Source organism: Alexandromys fortis, unplaced genomic scaffold (assembly GCF_014885135.2).
Source record: "Alexandromys fortis isolate MF-2015 unplaced genomic scaffold, M_Fortis_MF-2015_v1.1 scaffold_13, whole genome shotgun sequence".
NCBI lineage: Eukaryota > Metazoa > Chordata > Mammalia > Rodentia > Cricetidae > Alexandromys > Alexandromys fortis.
This window is the reverse complement of record NW_026067908.1, coordinates 6271143-6282570: the sequence shown is the minus strand read 5'-3', so window position 1 is coordinate 6282570 and position 11428 is coordinate 6271143. Positions and strand designations below refer to the sequence as shown.

General features: G+C 46.7%; 1 protein-coding gene across 1 annotated transcript in view; it reads left to right on the top strand.

The window, feature by feature from the left end:
* The first annotated feature begins 6410 nt into the window (after window positions 1–6410).
* Window positions 6411–11428, top strand: part of Usp24 (ubiquitin specific peptidase 24) — a 132771-nt gene continuing 127753 nt past the window's right edge. Inside the window, exon 1 of the mRNA XM_050136087.1 lies at window positions 6411–6866. Within this exon, the coding sequence (XP_049992044.1) occupies window positions 6552–6866 (315 nt within the window). The 5' untranslated portion in view covers window positions 6411–6551. The remainder of the gene's footprint in view (window positions 6867–11428) is intronic.

Below are 11428 nucleotides of genomic sequence, written 5' to 3'. Positions count from 1 at the left end.
GAGGCCATGTGGAAAGCAGTCTAATATCCCAGTCGAGCTACAGCTGAATGGATCTTTAAGAGGGGTCCAGTCAAGACCAAAAGCGTTTCTACTGTACGATTTTCCTCTTGTCTCTTTTTGTATTTTTATAAGCACAGTGGAGTTCTTGTTTGTTTTAGAAACAGGCATTATGTCTCAAAAAACACAGGGCTGATTTTGTGTGTTTACTTTACTTCTGGCTGGTAATTGGAAGTAGAGGTGGTTTTAAAAAAAGATTTATGTTTATTTTTATTTTATGTGTATGTGTGTGGGTACAACACCAATTGGGGCAGAAAATTGTTCCACCAACCCAGAGAATTAGAGGAAGTAATAAGTCAATGTTTTAAGACACAAATATTGAGGTGTTTTGAGATGATAAACAATTAAAACAGTTGGGAACAAAAAAAAACTTAGGTGAATTGAAAATAGGTCCATATTTTAAGAAATATTATCACTGGACTCAGCAGTTAAAAGCATGGGAAGTTCCTTCAGAAGATCTGAGTTTAGTTCCCAGCACCCACATCAGGAGGCTCACAGCCACCTACATCTGATGTCTCTGGTCTCCAAGGGCACCTGAGCTCACGTGAACATTTTCCACCCACTCCCCCACATACACACACATAATTAAAAATAATAATAAGTGTGCACCTTTTTAAAATCACCTCTACTTCCAATTACCTGCTGCCTTAGTCAGGGTTTTATTGCTGTGAAGAGAAACCACGACCACAGTAACTCTTATAAAGAAAGCATTTAATTGGGGTTGGTTTACATCAGAGATTCAGTCCATTATCATCATGGCGAGAAGTACTGCAGCACACAGGCCGACATGGTGCTGGCGAAGGAGCTGAAAGTTCTACATCCGGATCCAGGGACAGCAGGAAGAGACTGTGACATACTGGCCAGGCTTGAGCTGGTGAGATCTCAAAGTTCACTCCCTGTGACACACTTCCTCCAACAAGCCACACCTCCTAATACTCTGAGTCTATGGGGGGCATCCTTATTCAAACCACCACATTCCACTCCCTGGTCCCCATAGGCTTGTAGCTTTATCATAATGCAAAATGCATTTAGTCCAACTTTAAAAGTCGCCATAGTCTACAGAAGTCCAAAGACTCTTTGGGGACTCATGGCAATCTCTTAACTATAATCCCCTATAAGATCAAAATCGAAAAGCAGATCATATACTTCCAATATACAATGGCACAGGATATGCAATATCATTCTAAAAGGGAAGAAAGGGAACATAGTGAGGAGATTCTGGACCAAAGCAAAACCAAAAACAGCTGGGCAAATCTGCTTTAACTGGGTTGCACTTTCACCAATAGCCTCTACTAGGCTCTCCTCATGGTGCCAAGCCTCAACTTCTGTGCATGACCCCTTCAGTCCTGGGCCTTCAAATGCTATTGAGACTGCACCTTCATTAATGGCCTCTCACAGTACCAAGCCTTAGCTGCTCTCCATGACCACTTTATGCGTTCAAAACCAGTACCCCCTGGGTGACTCTTACACATTACCAAGTCTGGCTGCCAGCATGAGGTGCAACCTTGGCCACCTCTGGAACACAGCTTCTGTGTGCTGAGTCTCAGGAAACACCTCCCAGAAGATTTTGCTTCAACGACTCTGGTCTCTTCTCAATCACCACTGAAGTCTCAGCTACAAGTCAACCAGCATTGAGTGTCCCAGTAAAGCAAAGGTTTGCTTTAGCAGTTCTGATAGCTTGTTAATTACAGATGATCCTTCAGCCCCAGCTAACCAGAACAACAGGACCTTAAATCAAAATAGTAGAAACACACAAAATCATCCTTAAGTTTTTTTTTTTTTTTTTTTTAAGATACAGGGCCCAGTTTTAAAAGAAACAAACAAAAACTCCACTCTGCTTACAGACATACAAGAAGTGACAAGAGGAAAATCAGACCTAAGGGAGACCCAGCTATGGATATTACCAGGATATAAAAGAGCTGTGACTAATAGTTCAAGGAATTAAATATCGAGATAGTTTTAGCATAGATACAGAAACCATAAAAAGAACTAAAGTGAAATTTAAGAACTTATGTATTGCACACCTTTAAACCCAGCACTGGGAAGGCAGAGACAGGAGAATCAAAGGGGCTTACATATTCAGTAACTGAACTAAGAACTCAGCAAACAGTTTAACAGAAGAGATATAATTGAAGAGAAAATCTGTGAACTGGACTTCAAAGAAAGTCTCTAGGCTGAGGCGGGGAATGACAAAGGAACAGATAGTAAGGACGGAGAGAATGTGTATGGAATTGAAGTCTCGTGTGTGTGTGTGTGTGTGTGTGTGTGTGTGTGTGTGTGTAGGATGAGACAGAAATATGTAAAGAAATAACAGCTGTGTGTAGTGATGAATTCCAACGTTAGTCCTCAGGAGGCTGAGGCTGCAGGTTCGCAAGCTTGAGATTATCCTGGGCTACACAATGAGACTGTGTCTTGGTACAGTGATAGCAAAGAACAATTTCCTGAGATCTCGAGCCACGTAAGAAGCTCTACCATCTTCACTAAAGATAGACCCAGAGAAAGGCATGTTTCCATACATCAAAGTAAAAGTCCTACAAAGAATGAGCAAAAGGACCAGCTTGAGTTCTCCTACAGAGCACTTGCTGTGTGTGAGGCTCTGGCTTTGTATATTAGAAGTTATATATTTGTATATTAGTAAATCAGAAGTTGTATATTAACCGAGAGCAAAACTCAACTCTTTGTTTCGAAGGTTGCTCTTGCTAACGCACAGACAGCAGCACCCCTCTTCTCTCCACACACGTTTAAAGGGTTCCTATTCTGTCTGGTGAAATTCAGACTTTCATCGCAGTTCACATGGCCTTCTAGGCTCTTGTGTCTGGGTATTTTTGTAGCTTCCTTTCTCCTCCTGTCTCTAGAACCGGCACTTCAGCCATAGTCCCCTGACTTTCAATTCCTCTAAATATCTATTTCTTCACTCTCACCCACCTCAGGGCATTTGCACTTGCTATTTCTATCACGTGGAACTTGCTCTTCTCACACTCCTGTTCTGGGCTTCCCTACTTTCGTCCACACCAGAGTTAAAACGCCACTTTCTTTCTAGGTGCCCTGGTCTTGGTAATTTCTCTCTGCCCCTTATCCCATGAAATTCTATCAAGACATTTATCATAGTTTATTTACAGCTCTCTCCCTCTATAAACAATAAGTTCAAGAGAACAGAAGCTGTGCATTGGCTCACAACTGCCCTCGTCTTAGCTCAGGATGGACACTGAGTGAAAACGACTGATGTCAGAGTCCTTCATGCCTTGCCCTCAAGATGGTCCATCACATGCCACTTCTAGTCTTCTTAGCTTCCTCTTCTTTAGGTTTCTTTTCTTTTCTTTTTTTTTTTTTTTTTTGGTTTTTCGAGACAGGGTTTCTCTGTGGCTTTGGAGTCTGTCCTGGAACTAGTTCTGTAGACCAGGCTGGTCTCGAACTCACAGAGATCCGCCTGCCTCTGCCTCCCAAGTGCTGGGATTAAAGACGTGCGCCACCATCGCCCGGCTGTTTGCTTGTTTTTTGAGACAGGGTTTCTTGGTGTGACCGCCCTAGCTGCCCAGTAACTAGCTCTGTAGACCAGGCTGGCCTCGAACTCACAGAGATCCACTTGCCTCTGCCTCCCTAGTGCTGAGATTAAAGGTGTGTGACACCACCCCTAGGCTTCTTTAGGTTTCTAAAGAAGACATCTGTAAAATGGGTGTAATCTAAATATCTTTACTTTTTTAAAACTTTCTGGATTTGGGGGCAATTAAAAATGTGAATGAAAACATGAATATTCATACCACAGGACCCACTTATACCCCCCAATTTAGCAGGATATGTATGTATGTATTTTAGGACTAGGACTCCTGTAGCCTAGAATGGCTTCAGACTCACTATGTAGCTAAGGACGATCTTGAACTCTTGATCCTCCTGTCTCAGCCTGCAGGCTGGTATGACAGGCATGAGCTACCACACCTGGCTTACTCAACAAGATTTGCTTTTTTTTTTTTTTTAAATGCAAAAAAAGCCCGGTGTTACTCTTGCATCCTCAAATGACACTCTGGCTTTTTAGTCACTCCAGGATCTGAGTCAAAAATGGCCTTCCTTGTTTTTTGTAGGCTTTTGTGGCTCTTTTCCAGTTTTCATCACAGACTTTGTTTTTCTCTGCTTCCTCCTCTCAGCCAAGCGCTGCTTCCTCTGTCATGTTCTGTAAGCCTGCCACTGTTGACGAGTCCTTTTATGTGCCATCTGAATGGGTCGGCTCTGTCTCATTACCTCTCCTGTTCTAGCTCCAGTCTTAGTGGCAAATGTTTTGTTGTTGCTGTTACTATCTCTGCACATCTAATTCATTTAGTAATTCAGCTGCTGGCTTAACTCTGCAAACACAGGGTAGAATGCTAAGGGTTCACTTAGCCTTTGATCATCAAATGGTCTTTTTGCACCCCGGGGTATCACAAGCCATCACAGTACCTGACTTGGTAACTGGTACTCATGGTTTTGTGACAAGGTTTTGCTCTGCAGTTCGGGATACTCTTGAACTGAAATCCTCCCTGGCTCAGCTTCCTGAGTGCTAGGATTTCAGGTGTCCTGACCTATGGTACTATTGTTATCAGTGTATCCTCAAAGTACTTCTGTTCTTCTTTTTAAATGTGCATTGGTATTTGACCTACATGTATATCTGTGTCAGTTCCCCTGGAACTGGTGTTATAGACAGTTGTGAGCTGCCATGTGGATGCTGGGAATTGAGTGGGATCCTAGTGCTCTTAGCCACTGAGCCATCTCTCCAGCCTCACTACTTTTGTTCTTTATCTACTATACGTACTTAGAACTTCATTGAATCACCGCCCCACTCCCAGAACTTGTTATCCCTTAATAAAACTTTATGTAGGTGTCCGCTCTGTGACCAAATCCAATACCTAGACTTTTAAAAGAACAACAGAAATAGTGCACTTATTTACAATGATAAATTCGCCCACCCAACAAGTCAAATCGCTGGGGTAAACTAAGCGTCAGGTTACTAGGCAAGAAATCATCACGGTCTAAGGAAAAAGATTGGCAGAGAGAACGCAGATAAAAGTTCCGAGTAGTTTCCATAATTTTAGATTTGGGGTATGTGGAGAAATGATTTAACGGCGTGAGAAGGCTGGGGGGACTTTGGGTTCAAGAAGAGGATCATAGGCGATGAACTAAACAAATAATGCGGAGAGAAGGAAAAGAACCAGGCTCTTGGAAGAGAACCTAGAAGAAACGGGATTTAGAGGAAACTGGGGTGGGTAAAAGGGCAGAGGGAACTAGCAAAAATGACTCGGCAATGCCAATGCTGAAGTGAAAACAGGAGGCAAAACGCTAGACAAAAGCCGGAAGACAGAAACAGAGGTGAGCCCCAAAGACAGAAAACGCCCTGGGCTGAAGAGTGAGGTAGAAAGGCGGGTTGGTGGACAGAACCAGGATGGGACAGACGCCCAGCATGTTTCGGAGGACGGCAATGCAGTTTGCATTTTCAGATGTTTTCATACAGAGCACAGAGATTTCTATTTCGGATTGGGGTAATGGTGGGTGGTGTATTTTAGATTTTCCATGGATTTCAGCTAAAAAGTCTGGTAAAGTTTAGTCAGGTTTGGTGGGACAGGTGGTCACTGTCGTTAAGAAGATCCGGTCAGGAGAGGGAGTTCAGGGTCTGAGGGTCCCCAGAGAAGGCGACTGAAGAGTGGGAGGCCCATGGTGTGCGGAGGTGCTCGTCGCGCGGAGCCGGGCACCGGTTCCGTGGGCGGCGAGGAGGGCTTCGGCGGCGCGTGGGATCACTTTCCTCGGACCGCAGAACACTTCAGGAGGACCGGGCAGGGCTCCGGGAGCAGCTGCTGGAGTCGCCCGCTATGAGACGCGAGTGGCATCAGGCCACGGAGGCCCGGGCGGTGGCGGGTCTCAGCGCCGCCGCTAGCGAGCCGCTCCGCGTCCGCCCCTCCCGTCCCAGAGGGGACCTGTTGCCGGGGAAGGGGCGGGCGGAGGCGCCGGCGGAGGACTCTCGCTCTCGCCCGGCGCGCCGCGGCCTCTCACCTCAGCCACGCTCCACGCGCGCCCCTCCCTGGCCCTCGCCTTGGAGAAGCACACCCACACACGCGCACATACATACTCACACCCACACACACCCACCCACCCACACATACTCACACCCACACACGCGCACACACACACCGCGCCGCGCAGCCCGCGCCCGGGGACGGCCCGCCGAACGCCGCTAGTGCCGCTTCCGGGAGCGGAGGCGCGGTCCCGCGAGGAGGAGGAGCAGGCCAACATGGCGGCGCGCAGGGCTGGGCCGGCCGGTCGCGCCTGAGCGCCTCACCGTTCCGGCTCGGCTCAAGGCGCCCACGCACGCGCCCAACCCTGGCCCCGCGGCCGCGGAGCGCGCGGGGCAGGAGCGTAGGGGCCTCCGCCCGGGTGCGGGGCCGGCGCCGAAGCAGCGCGGCGCGGTCCGCCAGGCCCGGGAGCCGCAGCTTCGCCGCCCGCCCGCCGGCCGGCGCGGCTCTGAAGCCGGAGCCATGGAATCGGAGGAGGAGCAGCACATGACCACGCTGCTGTGCATGGGCTTCTCGGACCCGGCCACCATCCGCAAGGCCCTGCGCCTGGCTAAGAACGACATCAACGAGGCCGTGGCGCTGCTCACCAACGAGCGGCCGGGCCTGGACTACGGCGGCTACGAGCCCATGGATAGCGGGGGCCCCAGTCCGGGGCCGGGCGGCGGCCCACGGGGCGACGGCAGCGGGGACGGCGGCGGGCCTTCCCGCGGCGGGAGCAGCGGAGGTGGCGGCGGCTTCGACCCCCCGCCAGCCTACCACGAGGTGGTGGACGCGGAGGTGAGTGGCGCTGGTTGCCTTGACCTCGCGGGAGAGGCGGCTGCGCTCGAGTCCCGTGGGCAGGGAGCGCAGCCCGCCCGGCTCGCAGCGGGTCTCTTGGGCGGGGACTGTAACGAAACTGGGGGAGGGGGTTACAGAGATAGCAGCCCGGCCTCTCGTCAGAGACGGGGTCACTAGACCGGGGTCAGATGGGGAGAAGGGCTTTGGGGGAGAAGTCTGCCGGCATGGAGTTAGGTACACGGACCTGGGCTGTGTGGAGGGGGTCTCCTGGGCTACCTGCTGAGTAGGGAGGGGTACGGCCCCTAGAGGCATGCGGAGGAGGGTCCACATTTCCACTTTCTCCTGGCTTGGGAGATGGGAAGGGCATGAATATCAGGTGTCAAAACGGGGGACTTGGTGGACGGGTATTTGTGGCACTTGATTTCCTTGAAGGATTCGGGTAGGTACCAGGTTCAGAGTCAGAAATAGTGCGATAGGCCAGCCAGAGTAGAGGCCTTTGCCGGGTCACACGGGAGAGCTGTTTGGGGTCAGAAAAAGGGTTTGGGTTTTTAAGTCAACCTTCAGAAAGAGGAGAGTGCCCCCAAAATGAGGAGGGCCTAGACAGGACCAGCGCTGGTGGGAATGAATGCCAGGCGAAGGAGCAGGTCTGTCTGTTACACGAGGTCTGCCTCGAAGGGATGGGCTTCTCTAAGGTCAGGTGTGTGCTGACAGGTAGCTGGACGGAGAAAAGGAGGGAGTGAGAGAAGCTTGGGCAGAAGAGGAGCAAAGGAAGGACCTAAGGTCAGGAATGGGAGGTTGAAGCTGGGACCCAGCGTGGGTAAGGGGAGTACGGACACAGATGAGGGGAAGCTAGAGGAAAGGATGTACCTAGGGAGATTGATGGGGGTGGGGGGCATGGACCCGAGAGGAGAAGGGGAAGGACTGAAGAGCCTAGAGAAGGCAGAGACTCTGGTGCGTTTGATCAGACACCTCAAAACTTACGTAGTGAAAACTAGGCCTTTTAGTGCTTTGGTTTACAATGTGATCAAGGAATATGGGAGAGGATGACAAGCTTGCCAAAACAAGGAAGCCGTGGTGTTTATGATTAAGTTGCAGAAAAATGGCTGGCCTCTTAACACAGAGATCCACCTGCCTCTGCCTCTCCGGTGCTGGGATTAAAGGTGTGCGCCACCACCGCCTTGAATGAAAGTGACAATTCTTAAGTCACTCTTACTGCCAGCCCCCAGCACTCCCTCCCCTTGCTCTTGCCAGACTTGACCTATTTTGAAATCAAGAATCAAGCTATCACCTTTTCTGAACATGTTTGTACGAGTCTGCAAAGCTCGGTGTTTTCATCATGTGAGAAATTTTATTTTCTGTTCCTGCTTTTAATCGCCTATGATTGAAAGTCAACACAAGTTAGAGTACTTGCAGCACGTTAAATTAGCTTACTTCCTGTACATTTAAGTTGGAAGAATCTCGAGTGGCTTCTTTGAAGTGAACAGCAGAGGACAAGTTTGCTTTCAGGTAAAATCCAGAGACTCTGTCTTTTAATTCCCCCCCCCCCATGTGGTTTGGGGCTCTGGGAGGCTGGAGCACTGAGTTGTGAGACCCCTGAGGACTTGTTTTGATGAGGGCTGCTCTAAGCGCGTGGTACACTGGCAGGGTAAGGCTGACTTCTGATACTATACCACCAGTGTGGTAAGAGTAAGCTCAGTTTTAAAGCCATCACCCGTGCCACCCGTGCAGCTTGTATGCCCTTGTCACATAAGTAGTGGGGAAATGTGGCTTCTGAAAGGCCTGTCAGGTTCTGGTCTAGGTACTCCGTACATTTTACTAATCCTCAGTAAAAATAGTTACTGCATCACTGTTTTAGGTATGGAATTAGTAGCAGAACCTACATTCCAGTCCAGGTCTCTGTCATCAAAAGCCAGGAGCTTTTCACTGCATCCATTTAATAGTTTCAGGATTGAATTCATTTGGTCTGGTACAGATAAGAAGGGACAGTAAAGAGTTTGGAGAGAGGCGAATTGTGAGCTATTCTTTGATTCCAGGAGGGGTGAGCACCAATCCAAGGCATCAGGACATCTACATTCGTGGGTAGGATGAAAGCAGAATTATACTTTTTTTTTTTTTAAAGCAGAGACTTTAGAAATTAATAATGAGTACAGTCCCCTTGCTTTACAGAAATGACCTTTCAGGTCCCAAAGGGGAAGTTGTCCTCATAGAAGCAGCTAATAGGACCAGAAGCTTCCCTTACACAGGAAAAAGAAACTGGGTACAGGAATGGATCAAAGGTAGAAAATTAGAGTAAAAAACAGTGATGTGGCCAGCCATAAATAATTTACCCCTATTTTTTAAAACCTAGTCTCATTTTAAAATAAATATATTTCTGCTTTGTTGCATAAAAAATTATATTTTTAGGGTCCTTTAAAAATTTTTTTGAGGTAATGCAGACTAAAATTTAATTAGTTAAAAAGGAAGAAAATGAGGCCAGGGATGCAGCTCAGTGGTGGGATGTGCTTAGTGTAAATGAAACCCTGGGTTCCAGGAATTCAGCTCAGTGGTGGGATGTGTCTAGTGTACATGAAACACTGGGTTCCATTAGATAAAAAATAATGGGGGGGGGAAGCTGAAAAAGAAAATGGTTGTATTTACTTGACATATATTTTGGGACAGCAATGATTCTGTCAGTCAGTAAGCATTTCATGCCTGCCTGTCTCACTGGCAGGGGGTGGAGTGACCAACAGAACATAGAGTTTACATTCTAATGGTCTTAACTTTCATTTCGGGCTCTCGGTTTACAGTTTACAAGAAAAGACTTTTCAAGGTCATGTAGCTAGAATCAGTTTGGTAATTTGGGGCCCTTCTGTAATTAGAATTTGCTTTAAAAATTAATATTTTGAAAAGTAAAAGTTGCATTTCAGTAAGAGCAAGAGAATTTATTGGATTTAGAGAGACCCAGATAACGCGCAAAACACATGGACTTCATAGAAAGCCTTTGTAATGTCCTCCAATTAAGTAAAGGTACTGTTTTGGAAAGGAGGCTGTTTATTCTTGCCAGTTTTGTTGGGTGTGAATATAGATGCGGTTCTTGGTCTTTGGGTCTGGAAGGGTCTCTAAGAACCCTTCTAATTTTGAATTTGAATGGCCTTACTTCAGAACCATTCCATGGCAAATAAGGAGTCTGTTCTATTATTAAAGAGCGTGAGATCTCACAACTGCTCTAAATAACTTCTCCTGAGCTTTAAAACCCCCACTCTAGGAAGCCTTCACAGTTTTCTTGGCCAGAGTCAACCTGTGCCCCTTTGCCACTGCTGAGAGCTGGTCCCCCAGTTCTGCTCTCCTTAGAGAGCCCCCCCCCCCCAGACAGGGTTTCTCTGTGGCTTTGGAGCCTGTCCTGGAACTAGCTCTGTAGACCAGGCTGGTCTCGAACTCACAGAGATCCGCCTGCCTCTGCCTCCTGAGTGCTGGGATTAAAGGCGTGTGCCCGGCTCTCTTTAGAGCTTTGAGTTGGTCTTCATAATCTTGCCCAAAGATCTGTAAAGTCTGAGCGGGTATCTTGGGTATCTTAGACATTTTAATAATTGTGAAATATTTAATAATTATGAAATATACCTTTTCTTTTTTAATTTTGTCCTCAGAAAATGCTAAAAGTTTTTAACAGGGACTTTCACATTAACTAATGAAGTAACTTCTTAGCTGTCCATTTCTATTTGTTAATACTCTGAATGTCATTTCATATTCTGATCAGATGAGTAATTGTGAACTTGTTTTGTTTTTATTGAATGTACACATTCCTTTGGTAGTAATATATCAGAAATATTTGCAAGAGTTCCTAAATTTGTTTGGTTTTGTTTCTTAGGTTAAGGGCCTCATCGTTGGGCCTGTCATATAGCACATGTAAAACACATGGGAATTAAAGTCACCGTGATGTGTTGTTCTTTTTAATTTATCATATTTCCCTCTCCCCCCAGTTATAAATGAGGCTCCTATTAAAATCATTTTATTTTTTCCTAAAATATAACAGTCCTAGTGTGTTTTAGTATAAATATCAAATGAGTATACATTTTGACTAATGTGATCTGAAAATATGATCTGTTGTTTGCTTTACTATGGTTTGATAATTTCTTTTACAAAAATCATTTAGGAAAAAAAATAATCCTCAGATCAGTTGAAAGTAAATGAAATAAAAATGTCTGAAAAATTAGTCAGCATAGCCTAGTGTTTTTTTTATGTATGAGTACTCTGCATGTACACCTGCATGTCAGAAGAGGGCATCAGATCCCGTTGTAGATGGTCATGAGCCAACATGTGGGTGCTGGGAATTGAACTCAGGACCTCTGGAAGAGCAGCCGGTGCTCTTAACTGCTGAGCCATCTCTCCAGCCCCTAGCCTAGTTTTTAAAGTAGACATTTCTCTACGATCATTATGTAGTTCCTTTGGGAAGGTGTATGAGTTCACATAAGGGTTGGATTCTCATTTTTCAATTGCCCTGTCATTTGCTTCAAGATTTCTTTTATTTAGTGGGATGTGTGTGTGTGTGTGTGTGTGTGTGTGTGTGTGTGTGATTGTTTTTTGTC